Source organism: Parasteatoda tepidariorum, chromosome 2 (genome assembly GCF_043381705.1).
Source record: "Parasteatoda tepidariorum isolate YZ-2023 chromosome 2, CAS_Ptep_4.0, whole genome shotgun sequence".
Lineage (NCBI taxonomy): Eukaryota > Metazoa > Arthropoda > Arachnida > Araneae > Theridiidae > Parasteatoda > Parasteatoda tepidariorum.
The window spans coordinates 105,011,899-105,036,070 of record NC_092205.1 but is presented as its reverse complement, the minus strand read 5'-3'; the positions used below and the strand labels follow the sequence as shown (position 1 = coordinate 105,036,070).

The 24,172-nt window shown below is 33.0% G+C and overlaps 1 protein-coding gene across 9 annotated transcripts in view; it reads right to left on the bottom strand.

Annotated features, from left to right (window-relative positions):
• Positions 1–24,172, bottom strand: part of LOC107443893 (myelin transcription factor 1) — a 270,269-nt gene that overhangs the window by 8,649 nt on the left and 237,448 nt on the right. Inside the window, exons 10-19 of one of the 9 annotated variants that reach the window (XM_071178028.1) lie at positions 22,447–22,509; positions 20,458–20,546; positions 19,647–19,881; positions 18,334–18,642; positions 18,097–18,213; positions 9,315–9,374; positions 6,546–6,635; positions 6,086–6,226; positions 4,605–4,667; positions 2,172–2,329 (exon numbers count right to left, since the gene is read on the bottom strand). In XM_071178028.1, coding sequence (XP_071034129.1) covers positions 2,172–2,329; positions 4,605–4,667; positions 6,086–6,226; positions 6,546–6,635; positions 9,315–9,374; positions 18,097–18,213; positions 18,334–18,642; positions 19,647–19,881; positions 20,458–20,546; positions 22,447–22,509 — 1,325 coding nt within the window. The remainder of the gene's footprint in view (positions 1–2,171; positions 2,330–4,604; positions 4,668–6,085; positions 6,227–6,545; positions 6,636–9,314; positions 9,375–18,096; positions 18,214–18,333; positions 18,643–19,646; positions 19,882–20,457; positions 20,547–22,446; positions 22,510–24,172) is intronic. The other 8 variants (XR_011636254.1, XM_071178029.1, XM_021148539.3 and 5 more) reach the window with 8 other exon arrangements.

Sequence of the window (24,172 nt, the reverse complement as noted above, 5' to 3'; positions counted from 1 at the left end):
ATCTTTATTTTTATTAACTATTGTATAACTTTAGTGCTTGGGTCGTAATTAAAATAAAATTTAGTAAAATCATTAATTTTTGTTTTTCTTTTCAGTTAATTATTCGGCCTTGAAAGATCGAACTTATTGTGTCGCACCAAAATAAAACCTCGAAGTAGCATTTTTAATCGATAATCAATTCTTGCATTTAGGTGAGTCAGATTTCCGTGAAATGTGTTTGGATAAGGTGAGAGATATAACGTGAAGAAATATCGGAATTTTTTAAATAACACCTGATTATGATCGTGGTTACTATGTCTTACAAAAAAAAAAAACTATCGCAATATCTAATATACAATTATCGACAACGATAAATATCGAAAAGCGCGAGACAAAGATAATACCGATCATTCTTAAAAATCGATATCGAATTCATCACAAATATTATGGCTAACAACAGTTTGGTACACGATTTATGAATTATGCAATGCAAGATGAATTAATTATGGAATATTAGGACGAATTGTATCACAGTGATCGTTAACAAAAAATTATAATTGATATAAGTAGAATGTATATAAATAAAATTGTTTACTTATTTTACTGATTATATTTGACATAAAAGTTCAAATCATTCAAGTGTAAAACTGATGAGCTTGCCTGATTATTCCCTGACTAAAAAAGTATTTTCTTCCAAAGTGCGTGGGCCGTGTACCAAAAAATATATACTACTGTGCAAACTTATAAAGCATTTTCAACAAAATTTGTGAGTTATTTGAATTTTTGCTACAGTGGACTCTTAATAAGTGTTTCTTAAATAATGTTACATTGCTGTAACTTGTTTATATTTGGAGAGAGAACATAAAAAAAAAATTTGATTCGTTATTCATGGTATAACACGAAAAATTTAAATTCTTTCAAAAAAATTGTCGATTTATTTTGAAGTTTAAATAAGCTCCTTGCGCTAAATTTTTCCTTAAATTTAAAGATTATTTGTTAATTTCAACTCTATTTACATTTCTCTTCAAATTGTAGGGGAAAAATTGACACATTTTTCTACTAATTTCCATACAGAGTAAGAAAAAAAAGCAAATTTCGGAAGAAAAAAAAAATGAAAACTGTCCCTCTGTGAACGTTTTGGAACATTGAAATGACTATAACATACGTTGTGACACCTTATTTCGACATTTTTTCTCTACAAGTTTCTTTTTATTGATCTAGAGAGTGTGTCAAAAAAGTTTTGTGGAATAGTTACCAAAATTACAGCTCATGAAACTGTTTCAATTTACTGTTCGATGCAAGATTTTTGTTTTGAGAAACACTACACAAAACGCTCACAATAACATGTTTTTGTAATAAAAAAGCAAAATAACACTAATAGTGTGGAATGTTTCACAAATTCTTACGATTTTAATAATTAATGTGCTTTTTTATATCGTTTAATGAATGGTCAAAACTAGAAAATCAATTTTTGGTGTGATTTTCCACGATTTTGGGAGTCCACTGTAGTCTTAAAAAAGTTCAAATCATCATTGTGAAACATCAAAACATTGTATTTTCCGGGAGAAGAAAAACAGTAAATTTTGTTCCGATGGAATCCGAATTGTTGCACGCAAAATGGAACCATCACAAAATACATTCTATTGTTTAATGAGAAGAAGATTTAGGCTATGTAATTATTGTAAGTAAAGTTAGTTATTGAGAAAAGCAAACTAGTTAACCGAAATACAATTGACGTTATGCCGAGCATCGTGAAGTAAGGTTATTTGAACAGATTTTACTTGGCGCAAAAAAAAAAAAAAAAAAAAAAAAAAAAAAAAAAAAAAAACTTCGTAAGAACTCAATTCATTATTTTTGCCGTTTCTAAATTTAAAAGAAAACTTAAATAGATATTTTCTGTAATAAGTTCTCTCTCGTATGCCTGTTAAGGCAGAGGGGTGCAATTGTTCTTGTTTTCCAGTGGCGCCATGTACGGCCGAGAATTCGACTCTGTAATAAGTTGAAAGGCGTAATTGCTTCGTTTAAAAGTCATGATCAGAAAAGATTGAAAGGTCAATTCTCGTACCAGGCGATACATCTCGAGAGAGTGCGTCAATGTGACATGACGTCATTTTGGCGCACTTGAATGTTATCTTGTGGTAAGAGAATTGTAATAAGAAATCTAGTACTGACTCATGAAGGACAGTACGTACCTGACTGTTGCTTGATGGCCACAGCAGGTGTGTCGTCATCATTGGAAGCCTTAGCCTTACGCACCGCCTGGGCCGCCCTGGGGCAGCCTGAAAGACTACGGTGGGTGAGGAATGTACCGTTCGCGTGGCCACTTCCATCACAGCCTGGCGTCGGACAGCTGGAGGAATAAGAAGCCACATTAACCTTGCATTTTTAACTATGAAACGGGCAAACTACTTTTACAAAATCTACGTTCATCTAATATCTAGTTTGAAGCGGCAAAAAGAACTAAAATTTCGTTTCTGAAAGAAAAAAAAATGCTTCGAGTTTTTAATTCCAGACTAAATGTAAAGATTTCATGCTATTTTTTTAAAAAAAAGGTTTCAATGTGTTTAATGTTGATGCAAAATAGCTTTTGAGGAAAGCTTAATTCTTATAACTCTGATAACGTCTTAATTGTATCGATTACGATTCATTTTACAAAACGACTCTTAATACAAATTTGATTTTTTTTTCCTACACTTATTCTATAGTTTCAATCTTCAAATTGCTATGGTACTGAAAATATTTGCATAGCCTAAATCATTCTCGTTTAACCATTTATAAGGCCGTGGGAAGTATCATTCCCACCCATTTTATTCATTTTTAAATGTCAATTAGAAGCTATTTTCAGATTCATACGGCTCATAACTTCAGAAAAATAATAGTGAAGGGGCCATTGGAAAGTAAAGATTAGCGAAGGGTTTAAATGAAAGACCGACATCTCATTGCGTTCGTTCATTTCTCTTAGTTTATTAGTAGTTGTAAATAACAGAATTTATAAATTCTGTTATTTATGAAGTAGAAATTAAAGTTTATATCCATTTCTTAACATTTTGAAAATAGCATCCCCCTTTCCACCACCCCTCCAAAAATTGTTCTTAAAAATCTAATTTTAGGCACTAAGGTAAACTTTTAAAAAAATTAATCCCCCCAAAAATTTGAATACAAAACTAGTTAAAAAAATTTCTCTCTAAAGGATTAAAGAAAATACTGACGCTATTTTTATTTAAAAGATTTAAAAAGGTTAATAAACGTAATACGGATTAATACAGAATTCTCGTAAATGGTTTGTCTAACAATAGTTATTATACCCTATAAACAGTAATCACTCAAATGTAATACAGTGTGAAACACATTTATAAGACTAGTTGTGGTTTTTGAGACTTTTATTATAAGTAATATAAATTTCCCAATATAAAATTATGTTAATGAATTAAAAACAAATTGCATGCACATAATTATGAATATTTCGTATAATATTCGCAATAATATTTCACAAATATTTCGTTAATAATTTTAAAAAGTTTCCTCCCAAAATATATGTTACAAAATAATAAGACCACAAGTTAACTTTTTTACATCACTAAAAGAATGTTGATCCACCATTTCTCTGAATAAGGAGCTTGGATGACTTTGTGGGCAGATTTAACGTGTCACCTACACGGGAAGTCTTCGGCCGTCGAACCCACGAACATGGGTGCCAATAGTTATTATCTGAGACATCCAAATTGAATTTCTTTTCATCGGAAAAATTAAAATTTTTCCACATAGTCCATGATCTCTGCCCGCTTCTTCCTTATGATGATTTAATAGTCTTTCTATTTTAATTTTCGAAGAATAACATTCGAAGTGCGGCCAGACTGTTTCATGGGTTCTTTAGTAGACAAGTTCTGTTTCGCTGCAAGTTTGAATCTATTTTCCAAAGCTTCCCCCTACCACATCTTTTCAACCTCTTTTGGTTTAAACATTATTTGCAGCAATTTTTTTTTTTTTTTTTAAACTAACATATTTCCCGTTTCACTTTCCAGAGTCTTAAAAAAATATCGAACTTCTAAATGAGATAATTTTTTTCCGTTGGGGTTTTTCTTATGAAAATTAATTAAATTCTTATTTACTTTATATCGTTTTCTTTACACATAGCTAACATAAAACTTTCAAAAATATTTTGAAAATTCAAACAGTTTTGGAAAAAGAAATAGGTGGTTTTATAACTATGTAAACACCCAGATTTTTAAAAAAAAACCATTTGCTGCCTTTCACTTTTCTTTTTATTTGATAAAATATAACAAATTGCTTCACTATTTCAAAATTAGTGATTTCATGCAGTGTACCACAAAAATGTGATTTTTGGGATGGTCTTATAATTGTGTAACACACTGTAATTCTTGATCATTGAATAAGTCGATTAATAATAATTCTAAAAATTAATTTTTATTAGAACGATCGCTTTAAAACGCATTTTAGCGAGAATGTGGGATATTAGCGCATGCTCATGCTCATGGTAAAAAGATAAGAAGGGGATTGGTGCTTTGAAGCGATATTTTGGTTTCAATTATCATGCTGAAGTGCAGAGTAAATAGTTAAAATCTACACTAAACAACAAAATAATGCATGCTTAGGCAGATGAATACCTTCTGTGCGACTGGAATTTACCGGTGACGTGTCCAGAACCATCACACCCAGGTATTGGGCATCTACGATTAGCAGAAAACGTATTTGTTAAAAAGAACGACCATTTGAAATAAATTCATCAGAAGATTTCTTTACCTTTGAAGCTATTTTAAGGTCAACTAAATGGTTAGTTAGCCATGGTTTAACATTTTATCTTAGTTGCAGATTTCCGACACATGAATGAGTTTTGCGTCTCATGAAATGCAATGAGTTTGACGCATAGTTTTATATTTTATACAATAAAATTTTTTTCTTTTCTTTCACGCATCTTCATGTAAATTTTGATTTAAAAGTAAGTAGCATACTTTTTGAAATGAAAAAAGCGCATACTAAATATTTCTTTTAAATTGATGAAGTAAATTGATAGATAACGGCTTCCCTTACCAATTTTTTTTTGAACAAAAAATGAACATATTTTTTTTATTATTTCATTAATAAATACAAGAGGAACTAAAGCAAAACATAATGCACACGTTCTAAGTTGAAATTTTAATTTTCTTTGAGTGTAAAAAATATTTAAGTTACCATCAGTTAGTTTACTATCCCCACATTATCTCGGTCAAATGAAAAAAGTTAAATATGAATCTTTGTATATAGGTTCACATCTTCATCATCTGAAAAATCATCTGCATTACTTTCACTGTCACTCGCGAACGCCATTTTTTTTTTACTCTCTTTTTTTTCTATGCAAATTCATCAACTATCGTATATGCAAATGTACAAAACACGTCAGCAGTCCCACAAATAACAAAAATGGGCAAACTTCCAATCACAGTAGATTATTTGTTGTTTTGCCTAATGGAAACGTGATAAAACTGACGAATTCTGTTATGCCCGAGTCTACTCGGGATAATAAATATTTGCAAAAATACCCGAGAGATAATCAGGAAAGCGGTTTCTTAATTCTGAAGCTTCCTTAGAACGCATCTTTTATCAAATTAAAATAAAAGTGCTTTTATAGTCGGTCTCTGGATTTCTTCTGTTGATCAAAAGATTTAGAATGAATTATTCCAACCTCTTGATAGGTCTCCTTAAATATGAGTTTAGTTATAACTCTTTGTAAATAGATCAAGCGTTTCTTGGCAAATCATGCATTTTAAGCGGTACGTTTCGGCAAGGAGTTGGAATATGAGTTGGCAAAAACCGTGGTAAAGTGTTGAGACACGCATTCTATTTACAATGCGAGTAGTAAGGTTTAAAAATTAATTCCTATTTAGTTTTGCTGATTTAATATCCCCCATTTATGTAGAATTTAAACACGATGTCCAACTTATAAAAGCAGGTTTTGCTTATTTCATCATATAGACAACTTAATGTAAATGCACATGTAAGCATGTAGTTAAAACCTTTACGCTCAAACGTACATTTTTATAAAATAGACTTTTTTGTTAGGGAATATATTTGTGTTTCATACTATTGAAAAAAAAAATCAAATATTTACCTGAGAGGCTCTGAATCGTTTTTCTCGTCCCTGTTCACCATTTTCTTTGGCTTGTTAGCTCTCGGACAACCGGACAGGCTGCGGTGCGAAGAATAATTCCCAGTCACATGACCAGATCCATCACATCCCGGAGTAGGGCACCTGCAAAAGTTGAGTCAGAGTGTGAGCTGAACTTTTTAAACTCAGGTCAACAGTTTCCATAAATATTCCATTCCAATTACAAAATGAGCACAATTTATGCCGAGACATGCTCCTAGATGGCCCTACAGTTTTATTGTCATTAGTTCTATTGCAAAGATGGCAATTGTGTGCTAACAGCTGCATTTATCGTCGTTCTATAAAATGAAGTTCAATTGTTGTTTCACATTCTTTTAAAATAAATGTTTGTATTAAATTTAATTAAATATTGCAACTCAATTTATAAATGATGCATGTCTTATTAAAAGAAAAGTGTCCTCACCTGAGAATAGGAGACATGGATTTATCATGTTGATTATTTGGGTATCTGTACCACTGACCAGTTGGTTTTTCATTGTAGCACAAGTTTGGTCTAAAAAAAGTAATTTAAGAAGAAATTTAGCTATCTTAATACATCATTACAAATACAAACTCATTCCCAATAAAAAATATATATTATTTTCTTTTATTCTTTAAAGTAACTTTAATAGTATAATATGCCATAAGGATTTTCATTTTAATATATAATTAGCGTTGAACAGCTGACCCAATTCTGAGTTCACGACTATCAATGGCCGTGTCATTTTAAACCCAATCCAAATGGAACATCTGGATCAAGTATTGGAGGAAATTCGCCATTTTGGCGGATTTATTGATGAAACTAACCTGCATTTGCGTTACATGGAGAGCAACTCGCTCATGGTTAGCCTGATTTCCCATGATCCTACTGCGGACGTCAGTATTGTGGTCTGAGTAGAATTCGCATCGACCAGCTTGCTGGGATTCGAACCTGGATCACCTCATTAGGAGGCGTTCTATTGAAGAATCTGTTTGTAAAAGGTGAACCAACAGCAGAAGATATTAAGAACGAGAAAAAAATAGATTAGTTCGAGATAGATGGGCAATCGTCTAAAGAAGATATCTTTGAATGACAGTTTGTAGAATAGAAGTGGCCAAAATTTGCTTCGGAATTAAATAAATAGGTTCAGATCACTTACTACGAATATCTTTCCGAGACAGCAAGGCATAAAAGTCCGATACCTAATGATTTAAAAAAAAAAATTCTGTTTTATGTTTGTGTTGACTGCGTCAATTTTTTAATGGGTAACCAGAAATCAAATTTAAGAAATTTAGACAGAGTGCAAGTTAAATTTTAAAAATGTTCTACAAGCTCGATAAATATTTTAACATAAAACGAAATACTAAAGCACTACTTAAAACACACTCGCGTAATTTTTTTTTAAAGATGCAATTACTGTTTAAAAAGATATTTGTTAATGGAAAGGGTAACAAATGAATTGTAAGAAAATCAAATACAGTCATCATCCCTAATTGGCAGTCCATATGTGGTTCTTATCACTCATTGATTTTAGATTACTCTTTATTTTGGGGAGTGGTTTGATGATGAGTTATTTTAAGATGAGTTTGAAAACTTCTCAATCGTAAATCACGCGACATCTCTATTATTCTCACATTTCTGTTCAGTTAAAACTCGAAGAGATGCACAAAAACGAAAATAAACACATCGATGCAGATTGGTTTTCCCAAATGTAGGAAAAATCCTGTAAGTCGATGTATAAAAACTTCCGTTAAAATATAGTGAAAAAATACAAACAAGAATAGCTGACTTAAATTCTTGATGAAACACATCTCGTTAACTGAGTTTCCAAAAATAGTTTCTCCCCATTTTGTAAAGAGACTTTCTGTCGGTTCATAAGCTGCTCATTCGTTGATTATTCACAAACTCCGTCGATTATTCACAAACTTTGGCATAGTTTAAAGAGGTCCACTCTAATGAAATGTTCAGCCGGTTGGGTTATGTGTAATATTCCTCACACTATTGTATTGATATATTTTGCTTCGGTAATATTGATACAATATTAGAAAGCACTCCTTTTTGTGTATATAATCGTGTGAGCTGATGAACAGATCTTTTTCTCCAGATTTTATTTCAAAAAAGTTTATTTTTCATTATTTATATTTATTAAGTTACATATTTACATATTTATATTTGTTATATTATTTTATTCATATTTGTTTTTATAATTTTCTTTTTCTTTCATTATTCCATGTTTTCTCTATATTTTAAACTTTTGAAGTTCAATGGCTCTCAGTGATAGAAGAATTAACGTTTTTAGAATATTTTGTTAGTCATGGGAAAACAATTTGGTTATGAAAAAGCTTCTTTTAATTTTCCATAACAAATTTTAAAAAAATTTTTGAAAATGTTAAGAATTAGTTAAAAAAATGTGTCTATATTCGATATCAAGAATGTTTAGTTAGAATAATGTTTGTTGGATTTAAAGACGATATTATAGGTGCCTCGAAGTTATCACAGCCGAGGTGGTGACTTTGAGGCACAGAAACAATTTGAAAACTTTTTTTTACCATACAGAATAAATTTCTACTTTCCCACCCACTAATTCCAATAATTTTTCCCTTCCCAATTTTTACACATCCTCCTTCCTACAAAAAAGAAAATGTTTTAATAATCAAATTAATTTTAGTTAATAAACTAAATGACTTCTCTTTCTATAAATTAACCTCTTCCCTGATTATCCCCAGTTAACTCGGGTGGTGCAACTATTTTTTATCCCGAGTATTATTTCCGATCCCCGATAAAATATCCCGAGTAGTTTATCCAAATATTTTACACGGGCATAGTCGTCCATACGTTTTGTTTTATCACCTTCTTATTCGGCCGGAAGCAAAAACAAAAAATAATAATCTGCTGTGATTGGAAGTTTGCCACTATTTGTTCGGGAGTTTTGTTATCTGTGGGGCTGCAGACGTGTTTTGTACAATTGTATATATGGATTTACATAGAAAAAAAAAGTGAAAAAAATGGTGTTCGCGAGTGATGAAGATGTGAACATATACAAAGACTCATGTTTAACTTTTATCATTTGCCTGAGATAACTCGGAATTGTAAACTGATGGTAAATTAAATGTGATTTACGCACAAGAAAAACTTAAAAGTTGTGTATTTATCATTGAAATAAGAAAAAAAAGGGAATTGAGGTAGAGTATGAATATGCAAAATAAATCTTACTTTAAATCTTGATGCTGTGCATGTATCTGCGAACGGTCAGCATGCGGGCAGCCGGAGAGACTGGAAAACAAGAAATTCGTTAAGCAGTTTAAATAGAGAGACAAAAGTAATTAAAGTTCAGTACTTTCATATAGGAGACATAACTATTGGAATTCTCCATGAATGGAAATAAAATTGAAAAGTTTTTTTTTTGTTGTTAATTACGAGAAACTACGTAATAAATAAAATAAAAAATAAACCAGTAAATCGAAATATACTTGAAAAAAAGTGACTTCCAGGTCAGATAATTTTGATTTCAAAGAAAAGTGTCACTCTAAGTCAGCAGACTCAAAAGGACATTGGCGGGGAGTTAGCCAGAAATGATATGACCGCCTTTTGAAATGTGACCGGAGNTGTCAGAATTTGTTCACTTTTTTTCCTTTGTATTTAAAAAATAACAACTGATTGAATCGAGAGAATTATTTTAAGTAAGAAAGAAATATTCATGCGAATCTTAAAAAAGTTCTTGAATCAGATTAAATAAGTCTCCTACTGGTGGCTGAGTCAGCCAATCTGGTATACTCCCCATACAAGCTATCATTGAAGGCGAAAGAAAAGGAGACCACTTCATCGAAGCCACCCTCCCTAAAATGCTCTCTTCTTGTTTCCATAGCACCAGACTGCCGCAGACTTTGTGGCGGACAGAGTACCTATCGTAGACAAACAGTCTACGATAGGTACTCTTTGTGGCGTACAGTTCTCTTTTTTTAGTAAGAGAACTGTAATAACTCTCCCTAACCACAACTGAACAGGAACGAACTGCGCATGTGTATTAGGCAGTCAGTCAGTGATTTTTTAAGTGAGTAAGGTCCTCTCTTCTATAGAGTCATGAATGAAAATTTGTGTTTTTTTAAATTTTTGTTATGTTTTAATAAATTGTTTTTGTTTATTACCACATTTGACTGTATTGTTGTTGAGAAATACGTTACAGACAAATAAATTGGCTGCCGAGATACGAAAGTCGTGGAACCGTTGTGGTTCGGTGATTAAAAATCCAATAAGTGCTGTTATTTGATGATGGAAATAAATAAAAATTCTGGCAACAAGATAATCTCAATCCTTGAGATCGTTTAAGATTGAAAATCTTCACCGAAGATTAAGGAATGTGCTATTTTGTGTGCTATTTGTGCTCCGATTTCGATTTAATTACAAAGCAGTATTCATCCAGAATACAAGTGTTCCAATTTGTGAAAGAGGTACCCTTCCTTGTTATATTTGAAATAATTTATTAGTTGGCATATACCAGTATTATCTTTTCAATATGTTTACAAAGCAATATTCATCCCGAATACAAGTGTTTCGATTTGTAAAAGAAGTACCATTCCTTATTATATTTGAAATAATCTCATGGTTAACATATACCAATATTATCTCGATATTATATCGCCCAGATATGAAAAGTGAAAATCGTCGAAATATAAAAAGTGAAAACATATCGTCCTGATATTAAAAGTGATAATCCTGATCGTAAAATTCGTAGTTTTGTTTTTGTGTACTAACCAGTTACTGTTTTAAGTGTTCGAACAAATTTTTTATGCGAAGAGAACAGTAGGTATACTGATTTTTCATTTAGTTCTAGTATATATAGAAGTGTCGAAAACTATTTAGATACAGTGTAAAAAAATTACTTTGTATATCTAATCTTTTTTTCTTTGATAATAATATTGAAGAAAGTTATTTGTCTTTCTTTTAGAAAAGTGCAAATATTTATTCTCTTTTTCTCTCTGAAAAATGCAACTAGTTATTTATATAGTTTTCTAAGTATTGAGTGTATTAAATTAATGATTTCGATAAGTAAAATCATTGTGAAAAATAATAACGAAGCATGAGAAACATTTCTGTTTTGAACAGGAAGTAGGGGGGAAATTAGCTTACTTATCATTGCGGTTTTGATGCAAATCGAATACTTTTTTTTCTTTTCTTTCTTGCTTTGATGTATTATTATTGCTTTTAAAAGAGCTGTTATTGAATCCTTTTATAAATGTATTTTCTCTTTAGATTTTGTTTCCCATTATATATTAGAAAATTTGTATTTGAGTTTACGAATGTCAAGAGTCGAAGCATTTTGTTTTGATTTGCATGTTTAGCATTTCTTTTAGCTTAATTAAGGTTTTGAATGACGATTTATATTTTTATGAGATACATTATAATTGGATTTATTCATGAAAATTTTGTTTCGGATGAATAATATTTTTCTTATTGTTTTGAGTTTGGTTCTCATCATTGTTATTAAATAACCTATTAAATATAAAATTACAGTGTCATAAAATTTATAATTTTGTTTCAATTTTATGATTATTTTATTGTTTAGCTAAGTACTTAATTGAGGTAAATATATTTATTTACGTTGAATTAACAAGGATTTAATTTTTTCTTTGGTAGAATATCTACACATTTAACATAAAATTTTTGTTCACATTTAATTCATTAGTTGAAATTTTTGATTTGTTATCTAATCTTAACCATGGCATTCTTGGGCAAGGGATTAAAGGAAGATTTTCTAGCGTTAGCATCAGAGTTAGAGATCGATGTTAATCCAAATATGACAATAATCTCACTGAAAAAAGCCATAACAGAAGATATAACAGTATGAAGAGAAATTCGCTAAAGAATTATTTTTTACAATTATTGAAGAAAGGAAGAGGAGAAGAAGATTCAGTTGAAGGAGGAAGCAGAAGCATTGCGACGTAAGGAAGAAGCTGAAGCATTAAGATTAAAAGAAGCAGCTGAAGCCGAGGCAGTGCGGCGAAAAGAAGAGAGAGAATTTGAGTTGGAGTGAATGAAATTTGAAGTTAAATTAAAGATGGCTGGTACTCCTCAAGTAGAAGGTTCTCGAAGTTCAAAAGATGTACGCTCGTTAACTCATAAATATGACATTAAAGAAGATATTAGTTTGTATTTGGGTTATTGGAGCGACAAGCACGGAGGGCGGAAATAGGAAAAGAGTTGTGGATAACACATTTGTTGGGTTTACTTCCTTATGAAATAACACAAATTATTGCCCGTGAACCTGATGATTATGAACACGTTAAAGGACTTCTACTGAAGAGGTTCAAGCTTACTCCTGAAAAATTTCGTCAACTTTTCATGAAGCATCAATTGAAGGAACTTGGCCAGACTTCTATCATGAACTTTCTAATTATTTTGATGGTTGGATAACGGGATTAAAAGTAGATACCTTTGAAAAGATTTGATTATAACTGACCAGATGAAGAAACGAGCTCCTCAAGAATTTAAAGAGAACTATTTGGATGAATGGAGTAACATTACATCACCAGTAGAACTTGCTGGAAAGTTAGAAGAACTTGATGACGTAAGAAAAACGATCAAATCAAAGGACCTTAGAAGTATTCCTACAAAGCGAAAAGTGTCCGCCAGCATATCGCAGGAATTTTACGAAATATGATAATTATAGAACTGATAGAGTTGGGTCTGAACTTTAGGAAAGATAATGCGTATGATAGAAGAGAAGAAGAAACAAGGATAGCAACCATATTAATGATCGTAGGGAAGTAGGCCTTGATAGAACATTTGATCAATGAAGGACTCCGAAATGCTATGAATGTGGCTCCAGCAACCATCTTCGTCCTTAATGCCCAAAACTAAGGAATCCTAAAGGTACTGCTAATATTAATAGAATAGTGGAAGGATTAGAGGAAGATAAATTTTTAGCTCTATATACTGTTGTTGGAAAAAAGTGAATGGCCACCTGATGCCTATTTTAAGAGATACTGGTGCTAGTATCGATGTCGTATGTAGAAAATATAGAACTCCAAAGATGTTTACTGGTGAGACAATTTGGGTTCAACAACCTCTTGATGAAGGCCCCGTGTGTTTACCTCCTGTTACAATATCTCTTCAAAGTGGAGACCTAATAACAAAGGCCGCTGTTGTTCGACATGAACTTGATAAAGGACGCTATATTATGGTAAATTGTACTGCTTCTTTACTTTCTGATTCCCAATTGAAAGAAATTTCTGCACCCTTTGCAATAAATGCTGTTGAAACAAGAGCGCAAACATTACGAAAGCAGAGGAGAGAGAACAGTTGTCAAAAAGAAATAATCCGACACAGAAAAAGGAACTTTTAAAGATACTACGTCTGCAATGGAGCCAGAAAAAGTTGAATATGCTGAAAACTTCGAATCTACTTCTGAATCAATGATCGAGAATGATTTCCTCCTCCTGATGAAAGTGGAGATTCACTGCTAGAGATAAATACAGATCAGCTTGCCAATTTACAGGTAGAAGACCCGGATTTGCAACCTCTCTTCGAAATTGCCAATCAAAGTTGATGATCGGAATAAATAGTTTTCCATCAAAAATAAGCTATTAATGAAAATTCAAGAAGATCATAATGGGAAAATAAAGGAATTTATAGTGATACCAAAAAAGTTCAGAGCTAAAATTATGACTTTATGCCACGAAGATACTTCTGGTCATCTGGGAGTCACAAAAATGAAGGATAGGCTTAACCGTCGCTTCTTTTGGCCTAAATGTTATAAAGATATTGAAGATTATGTGAGATCTTGTGACAGTTGTCAAAAGGCTGGCAAACCGAATGAGAAAAAGAAAGCTCCTTTAAAGCTTGTGCCTATAATTCAGGAAGTATTTTCTAAATTGAATATAGACGCTTGTGGTCCACTTCCTATCACACCAACTGGGAAACGTTACATCATCACTTCCATGATCCTTAGATCTTCTAAATATCCTGATGCGATACCAGTTACTGATTTAACTTCCATATCAGTAACAGATGCATTACTTAATATTTTCAGTAGAACAGGCTTTACTGTTGAAATCCAATGTGATCAAGGGGACATCTTTTGTTAGCAATTTAACCAGCGAATTTCTTTGATCGTTTCGGAATAAAGGTATGCCATAGTTTTGTACATCATCCGCAATCCAATCCTGTCGAGAGATTTCACAGAACAATAAAACGCATTTTGAGAGTTTTATGCTTGGAAGCAGGAAATAATTGGGAAAAATATCTACCTTCAGCACTCTTCGCCCTTTGAACAGTGACTCACGAAAACACCGGATTCTCACCCGCAGAATTAGTGCATGGAAAGAAACTCTGAACACAAGAAACTTTGCTTTATGAAAAATGGACAAGATTAGACATAGAATCCAACCCAGTTACAGATTATGTTTTTCAGTTAATTAATCGCTTGAAAAAATGTTAAGAACTAGCTATAGAGAAAATGGAAGAAGTACAGATAAAAAGAAAATTATGGTGTGACAAAAATGCTATCAAGCGTGAGTTTCTCGAAGGAGATTTGGTTTTAGTTTTAGCAACGTCAAGACCAAATAAATTATCTTTTCAGTGGCTAGGACCTGGAACTGTAAAAAAGGAAATATCTGAAACAAATTACGTCATAAACTTATCAGGGAGAAAGGACGGATTCCAAGTTTACCATATTAATATGAAGCCTTATTATAAACGAAGTGAATATGTCAACTTAGTATCTATGAAAACTGAAGAAAGTGAAGTGGATAGTGATATAGACTTTCCCCATATTGAACCAAGTCCCAACGTTTATAATTTTAACGACATTGTATGCAACAGTAGTCTCCAAGGAAGATTGACTTCACAGCAAATTGATCAACTGCAACAATTGTTAAACGAATTTGCTAAGAACTTTTCAAACATACCAGGAAAAATCACTTTGATTGAACCTGATATTAAACTGACTTCTGATACCCCTATCCTTTGTAAACCTTATAAAATGTCTCTTAGACAAACGGATATATTGAAGACTGAAATCGATGAAATGCTAAAGTGTGGAATTATTGAAATCGGTGAATCAGACTACACTACACCTATGATAGTCGTTGAAATCTGTGTGTGGACTATCGCAAGTTAAATGCAGTGACCAGAACACAATTTTATCCTTTACCTAATACTGAGGAATCAATTGAAAGGGTGTGCTCAGCAAAATACATTACTCTAGTAGATTTAACCAGATGTTATTGGCAAATCCCATTGACGCCGAATGCTCAGAGGTTAACAGCCTTCAGTACTAGTTTTGGGACTTTTAGACCTCTTAAAATGCCATTTGGACTCAAAAATGCTCCATTCTCTTTCAGCACAATTGTTGAGAGGCTGCGAAAAATATGCTGTTCCATATCTTGATGATGTAGCAGTTTTTTCTGCTTGTTGGGAGGAACATTTAGAGCACATCATGGAAGTTTTTCTCCGAATTCAAAGAGCCGATTTAACAATTAAACCAATAAAGTGTCAGTTTGCTCAAAGTGAAGTAAAATATCTTGGCCATATTGTAGGAAACGGAAAATTTTCGCCTGGAGAGGTGAAAATAAAGGCTATTAATGAGTTTCCTAAACCAACCACTAAAACAGAAGTCTGAGCCTTTTTAGGATTATCTGGGACAATATATACCCATGTTTTCATCAATCGTTGCTCCTCTGACAGAAACTTTAAAGGGTTCGAAAAGGACTCATTCAATGGAATAGAGAAAATGCTTTTCAGGAACTTAAAAGAAAACTCTCATTCTTTATGCTCCAAACTTTGATAAGGAATTCCAACTGATGCTAGCGACTTAGGTATTTTGACACAATATGATAAAAAGAGGAATGAACATTCTATAGTATTCTTAAGTAAAAAGTTTTCTCCCATTAAAAAACAACAGAAAAAGAGTGTGCGTGCATTATTTTTGCTGTAAAAAAATTGCATTATTATATTGATGGACGATCTTTCCCTATTCAAACTGATCCTTTAACTTGGTTAAATAAAAATGTGAGTGCCAATCCGCGCTTAGTGCGTTGGTCCTTATTCCTTCAAACTTATGATTTTAAAATTATTCATAAAGCTGGGAAATTGAATAATAACGCAGATAGTTTAAGTAGAGCTCCTTTGGATTAAAAAAAATGATAATGATTGCTAATTATTTTGCATAAAAGTGAAGGTTAAAATCACAATAATTTTAACATTTAAAAATTATTCATTGGTGTTTTATTTTATGTGCTATAATTTCTTTTATCTCGTTATTCTGTAAAAATAATGATTAATTTTTTCTTTATTATGTGTCCATTTGAAAATCTATAAAAATGATGTTTGAATATTTGTATTTGTATGCTGTGTTTTTAATATACAAGTATGATATTAATTATTTGATACTTTAAATTTCTTAAAAATTTAACTTTTTCATTTCTTTGTCTGAAAAAGATTTTGGGAAGGGAGGAGTCTGTAATATCTCCCTAACCACAACTGAACAGAAACAAACTGCGCATGTGTATTAGGCAGTCAGTCGGTGATTTTTTTAAGTGAGTAAGGTCCTCTCTTCTATAGAGTCACGAATGAAAATTTGTGTGTTTTTTTTATTTTCGTTATGTTTTAATAAATTGTTTTTGTTTATTACCGCATTTGTCTGTATTGTTGTTGAGAAATACGTTACAGAACAATTTTAATTTTTTGGAAAATGTCGGAAATTTTGTATTGTAAGAGAAAAAACGGTTTTCCAATGTTTCAGCTCCTAGTCAATCTAAGTGGCGTTTTTCCATGTCTTTCTTAAAACCTTTTTAATTCATACATTACTTGCAAATAAGTTCACCGGACAAAAAATTAGTCACCCTAGTGCGAAAGCATCAATGAATTGATAGGTTTCCTTAGATGAGTCAAATGACAACCTGATCAAAGGCAAATAGCCATCAATGGTTTTAAGAGGAAATTGTGTGTAAATGTGGGTAAGGATGGGACAGAGAGGCAATTGTGTTTGGTCATACGGTGAATGAAGTTGCTGGATTGGTTGGTGTTTCGATGCGGACTGTGTCAACAAGCAGTGGTGCAACACGTTGTCACGAAGGACGACATCAGAATTGTAGCTGGAAAAAGATCCTGCGTGAAAGGGACCGAAGACGTGTTTTACGACTTGCTAATCAAAATTACTTCAGTTAGCGAATGAAGGTCCATCCAAACCTGTTAGGGAGAAAACGTTGCGACGGGAGCTGCATGCGAAGAACATTTGGATACGAACACCTCGTAAGAGACCATTGCTCACACAATTGCCTGCCAAACTTCAGTGGGCTAGCTGATTGTGGACAGTTGCTGATTGGCGGAATGTAATAGGGTCTGGCGAATCACGTAAGGCCTTTATTCAAATGACGCACGTTATCGAGTGCATGGAAGACCAGATGAAGCATTTCATCCTGACTGTGTGCGAGGTTAGGTTCAAGACGGAGGTTTGTCTGTCATGTTTTGGAGGCATTTTTCTTATGGATTGGGCCTCCTCCCTGAGGGGGCCGCTAAAATGAACCAACATGTTTATTTGAACACTCTGAATGATCAGGTGTTGCCTTTCAGTAAACATCTTCATGAAGAGTATGCTGTCGATACCCCTATTTTTCAAGATGACTGCAGCAAAGTTCATCGGGCTGTAAGAATATGTGACTGGTTTTATGAACTCTCAGACTCTAAATTACCTGATTTGAACCCCATTGCAAATTTGTGGGACATGTTGGAACATCGGGTAAGACGTCGAAATCAGCATCCTCGCAATTTGGTGGATCTGTGCAGCAAGTGGCTAGATTCGACATACCTGCAAAACCTTGTGGACTCACTTCCTAATCTAATCCGGGTGGTTTTCAAATCCAGAGGTGATGTTACACGATATTAAACGTTTTTTTAATGATTTCTCCAAGGGTGACTAATCTTTTGTTCTTAGTATCTCATTACAACTTCATTTAATGAAGGTTTCTCATCAGGTAAATGAGGGATGATTGTTTACCTTCGGTGTGTTGCGTAGTTACCGGATACATGCCCCATTCCATCACAGCCTGGGGTGGGACAATGAATCAGTTCCCGTCCTTCTCTTCCTCTGCTTTTCATTTTTGGTTGGATGCACCTGCAACAAACACACCCTTCATTCATAATTTGTTCGTTCATTCTAATTTTGTTCACAAGACTTTGTTAAGAGATTAAAGATTGCACGATAAAAAGCTGCGATGAATTAAAATGTACTCACTTTTCGGGTACATATTCGGGTGGTGAGGGCATGAGATGGTGTCCTGGGGGTCCAAGAGGACTTTGTGAATAGGGTGGGTGAGGCAGATGAGGGGAAGCATCCAGGGGGGGCAATCTTCCCGGAGATCGAGGTGATGGTGAAGGGGTTGCATTCGGTAACATGTGAGGTAAATCCGGCCTCACCCGGTCGTCGTGACCCGTTGAGAAATCGACGGGTTCCGTTTGTTCCGTTTCCCCCGTCGAAGGTGGAGAGTACATTTGTTTGGATGACACCACAACGGAATTCCTCTGTCCACATAAATTTGGAACACTGGAAAAACAACACAAAACCATTCAGTTGGGTGACTTTTTTGCAAATCATAGCGCTGTTCACCCTATCGGCAGAATTTATTCAAGCTATCTCCGACAATGTCCTTCTGCCATATACTTTTATTAACAGACATACTATTTTAAAATAACAAAAGCGCTGCGTTTTTTTTAAAAAAAAAACTATGTAATTTTGTTAATTGAACATATTACATATTTTTTTATTCTAATATCATGGGTGATATTCTCGCAATTTGTTGGGGGGGGGGGCATGCGCAAATTATATCCTTCTTCGTATTTTGTAAATATTTATCACAATTGAAAATCATGAAATCTGTAGTAGTAATTGCCGAAAAAAAAGATAGACCACTCCTCAAATGCGTGTTTCGTTTCGAGATTATCGGATTTAGAAACTATGTAGAAATCAATAACTGCCAAAAAATTCGATAGAATTATTGCCTTAAAAAGTAAATACTCAAATGCACAATTCGAATTTACCGCATTTTTTTTAGCCTAAATTCATAATTTTTAAATTACATCAATATATTTTTCAATGAAGAATCCAAGAGCCGTAGTGGCTCGGATAGAGCTTCCGCCTTCCAATGAGGTGAACCGGGTTCGAATCCCAGCGATGGCTGGTCGATATGATCCCGCATCCGGCTTGCACCAAACATAGTGCTGACGTGAAATATCTTCAGTGGTAGACGGATCATGGATGAGAGTCCCCTTGTCGTCAGGCTAACCGTGGGAAGTTTTCGTGGATTCCCTCCTTGTAACGCAAATGCGGGTTAGCTCCATCAAAAAGTCATCCACGAAAGCAAATACTTGATCCAGGACTTGCTTTGTCTTCTGGATGGGGTCCAAAATTACAAGGCTACGGAGCCCATTAGTCGGTTCGGCTGTTCAACGACGGTTATATATATGGATTTCAAATCCTACCAAAATTATTACAGTTTATACGCGTAACAGGAAAATTCGTTTGGAAGAGGGGAAATTGTGGGCACTTACTTTTGTTTGTTAAGCATGTTCTGTCCATCTGGTGATTCAGATTTAATTTTTGGCATAGGTCGTCCGTAGAACCTGTCGTAAGAGTTGAAGTCTGGAGTCTGTGATCGTCCGTACTTCTCCATGGGTGATTTAACGGGTTGTCCGTACATGGGATACCTGTAGTCTGGCATGTCGGTCTGCTTCACGTAGCACAATGTCCTCATCACACAATCTGGAGAGGATGGTCCAGAAGGAACTACAAAAGATATCTTCTATTTTACAAAAATTGAATAAAGACTGTCAATAGAATGGGCATCTCCTCCTTTATTAAGGTTTCCGGCATTTCAGTACGAATGGGGAAGATTCAATGCAAAATTATCACTCTTTATTGTTTTCATGCGACTGCTCTTGTTTACGTTAGCGTATCAATGAGACAATTGATAATATTTATTATATCAAGAATTATATTAGTATAGTATAATAATCAGATCAAAAGTGTTGACATGATTTGCACGAGTTTATGTGCAATACTTTTATATTTAAACATACGTGTAATAGCTATTTGTATTTACTTTTAACGTATGTCCATTGCAATGTTAACCCATATTGATAGAGGAGCGTAAACAAATGTCATCCGAGACAATAAAACTGTATATTTATAATTTTAACGTTCTCATAATATGGACTGCAGTCACAATCATAACGGAATGAGGAAAATTGTGAAGAATGGCCATTAAACGCCTATTCTATTTGCAACTCGTATTAATGAAAAAATAACTTTCAAAAACTTTAAAAATGAGCTGATTGAAATATTTTAATGAAAAAGACTTACTTTGACCAAGAGGAGGTGAAGGTTTTGGCGTGGCCCTCTGTTCCTTTTGAACCATTTTCTCCATTGCTGCTATAGGACATCCCGACAAACTGGAAGAAAAACACGATTACACTGAACACTCTCTTGAAACGCACTTATAAAAGCATTTAAATTGTTTATCAAATTATTTCGCATTTTAAAGTAATCAAAATAATTCAAAAAAGTTTTCAAAATTTTTTTTCTATTAGTACAAAAGGAAAACTAAAAAAGGTTTTGAATGTATGAGGAATAATAGCATAAGTTTTCATTGTTACTTACTTATATCGAAAATAAGTAAAGTTCAATAATTTAACAATTGTGCTATTAAATGTAGTATTTTTTTTCCTTAAAATTCTTTTAATAATTGTTCGTTTGATAATTTGTTAGATAGTATTATTTTTAAACCAACAAATCTTTAGTCAATTTTATTTTCAAGAAAATAAATATTAATAAATAAATAAAAACTTACATTTATTTTTACATATAGTATTAAGGCAATTTGACCTTTAGTCAATGCAACTTTATTATTTTAAGCAAAATAAATAAAAGAAAATCTAACAATGTTTCAAAAGCACGCTTTTTTTTCAACAAATTCTTCAAAAATGTTTTATTTAAGTGAACATTTCTTTTTTTTTTAATGCATGTATGCAAAATATCTTATTACAGTTTTATTATTATGTTTAGACCAATTAATCTGTCATTTTTAATTTAAAAAAAATTCAAATAAAGCTTGTTTTTACTTTAAGACATCGGTCTTAAGTCGCAATCCATGTTTAGTGACTTCTTGATGTGGCAATTTCACAGTTGACTTTTTTGGCAGTTATACTTATATCCCCGTGATTTTTTGATATTTTCATCTCATATTATTAAGAAACGAGAAATTTGAATCGCACATTTAAGTAAATACGTTTTACTCAATTATACTAAATCAATGTGGTGTTTTGATATATTTTTTTAAAGTTATTGTTGTTAATATTCCTGATTTTTTAACCCTGCTACGAAAGATTCAAATTTTGTAACTAAGTCTTTACTGTTTGATCCGATAATTGTTTCTCAGTCTGTTTTCAGGCAGTTATCACTATTGATTTTCGGCTTTAAAAAAAAAAGAAGAAGAATGGTTTTAATATTGCAATACAGCGTTTGGTTCTCGAAGTACATTTAAAGATATACCCGAGACCAATTCGTGTGATTTCGTGGTAAATACACATGGTTTTATGATCAATCTTTAGCTACATTTCCTTAAATTTTATTTTTGTTTTAATATTTATATATTTTATGGGTAGATGAGAAAAAAAAATTATTGGATAAAAAATAAATGCTAAAAAATACACATAGAAAAAAATTGCGATAGAATTGTTGTGAATTGGGCGTTTAAAAAAGTGATTACTGAAATGTGAAATTCATTAGTCGCATCATTCTATTAATTGCATCAGAATTGAATAAATTTGCTCTAGAAATGTTTTCTCTTTCATTTTTTGAAAGAAAACCATAATTTTTAAAGAACACAAAAAACATTTCATATTTTAATAAAATATGACAATGACCTGGGGTTTTGTTACAAATTCAGATATTCGGAGCATCATTTTTTTGTGGGTGGCGGCAAATTCCATCTTAAAAATTTTATTTTTCCGCGACTCGAATCCCGGACTTTCCATGATTTTTCTTTTAAAAATAGTTAAAATCATAACATTTCATGACACATTTTGTTCAATACCGAAATTCATGACTTTCCACGATTTCTTATGACTTTCCATTCGCGCAGATTCCTTTTTAAATTATCATTTAAAGATAAATGACATTCGAAATAGCAATATTCAGGAAACTTTTAATCTCATTTTACAGTTTTGAAGCTCATAACTTTTTTGAAATCAGCTATAAAATTTTAAAATTTCGTTTTGATATAAATAAATGATAATAATTTTTTTTAAATAAATGTTTTAACCAATAAAATAAAGGATGGCAAATACCAACCTTCGATGGGCATTCCTGTTAGTGTTGATGTGACCTCTGCCATGGCAACCATCTGTTGGACACCTAAAGATAAATACGCGTGTGACTCCTCTCAAAGGTTTCACCCAAACTAGATCATGATGAAAAATCGCATGATCAAGCCTTATAGGACACACGCAAGTAAAGAAAGTTCTGAGAGACTATTTTATTTCATTTTATGAACCGTCGTTGAACAGCCGTCCCAATTTTACGGGTTTACAACTATTAATGATCAACTCCGTAGCCTTGTCATTTTGAACCCAATCCAGAAGACAAGGGAACTGCTTGATCTAGTATTGGAGAAATTTTGCCTTCGTGGAGGACTTTACGATGGAGCTAACCCGCATTTGCGTTACATGGAGAGGAAAACCACGAGAACCTCCCACGGTTACCCTGACGGCAAGGGGACTCTAACCCATGATCCGTCTACCACTGAGGATATTTCAAGTCAGCACTGCAGTTTGTGCAAGCCGGATGCGCGGAATTCGTATCGACTGGGATTCGAACCCGGTTCGCCTCATTGGAAGGCGAACGCTCTATACTCTGAGCCATCGCGGCTCTGAGAGAATATTTTGTAAAAAAAAGAAGAAAAAAAACAAATTGAGGTTTCTTCTAGAAATATTATTTTAGTCTTACATAATTAGGCACGGTGTCTTTTTATCTAGGGGGGGGGGCTGCAAGCTTTTGACTGCCCATATTTCCGGGTTACTGTTTGTGCTGTCTTTTGAATTCATTTGACTCACAACGTGATCGTTGTGTTTTGAAACTGTCTTCAGCAGTATTCCTTGTACCCGATCTTGTATACGCCTGTTTGTGTTTAAAAGAAGAATCGATAAGAATCGTCATTTGAAGAGTTGTCATTTGAAAAAGAATCATTATAAAATACTTCTTACCTTCTCAACACTATACCAACTTCAAAATTTAAACATAAATGATTATTTGTAAAATAAACTTAATCTCGAAGAATATGCTAATACTAACGTATGATGGCGCTCCAAGAACAAACAAGTAAAAAGAGACCTAATCAGAACTGCCAAAAAAGCCAGTTCTTTCTAAATCTAGCAACCATGTCAACAATACATATCGCACCCTGTCAAGAACAGTGTCATAACATTAAAATGCAGCATTTGAGAAAAATCAACTTAATGAAATACTATAAAACTTATTCTGAATTCGACACAAAACTGCCCTCGGCTGCATAAATGTTAGAGATGTGACACTTAATGTGACACTCATACATATTTTTTATTGACATAACCTCAAAATGGTTGTTTTTTACTTGTGTCACTTTTCTTGCCGGTGTGCGATATGTAAATAACTAAAAGAAATTTTCACTTCAAACTAACCAGAATTACCTAATATCAATAATAATGTATGAAGTACAGTAGATTTGAGCTCAGAAATTATATAATTTGTCTGTTTTTTTTTATTAGAAAAATAACTATCTGTTTGAAAATATGACCTCGCAGAATAGGCTGCAGTAAGTAGCAGTATACTTTCTAACCGGAAGTAGAGCAGGTCAAGACATAAAGATTGATGTAGTTTACATTTATATTAAAAACACTATCCATAATTAGCCATGGTGACATGGTTGCTAGATTCATAAAGAACTGGCTTTTTTGGCAGTTTACTTGTTTATTCCTGTTTGTTATTGGAGCACCATCATACGTTAGTATTAACATATTCTTCGAGATTAAGTTTATTTTAC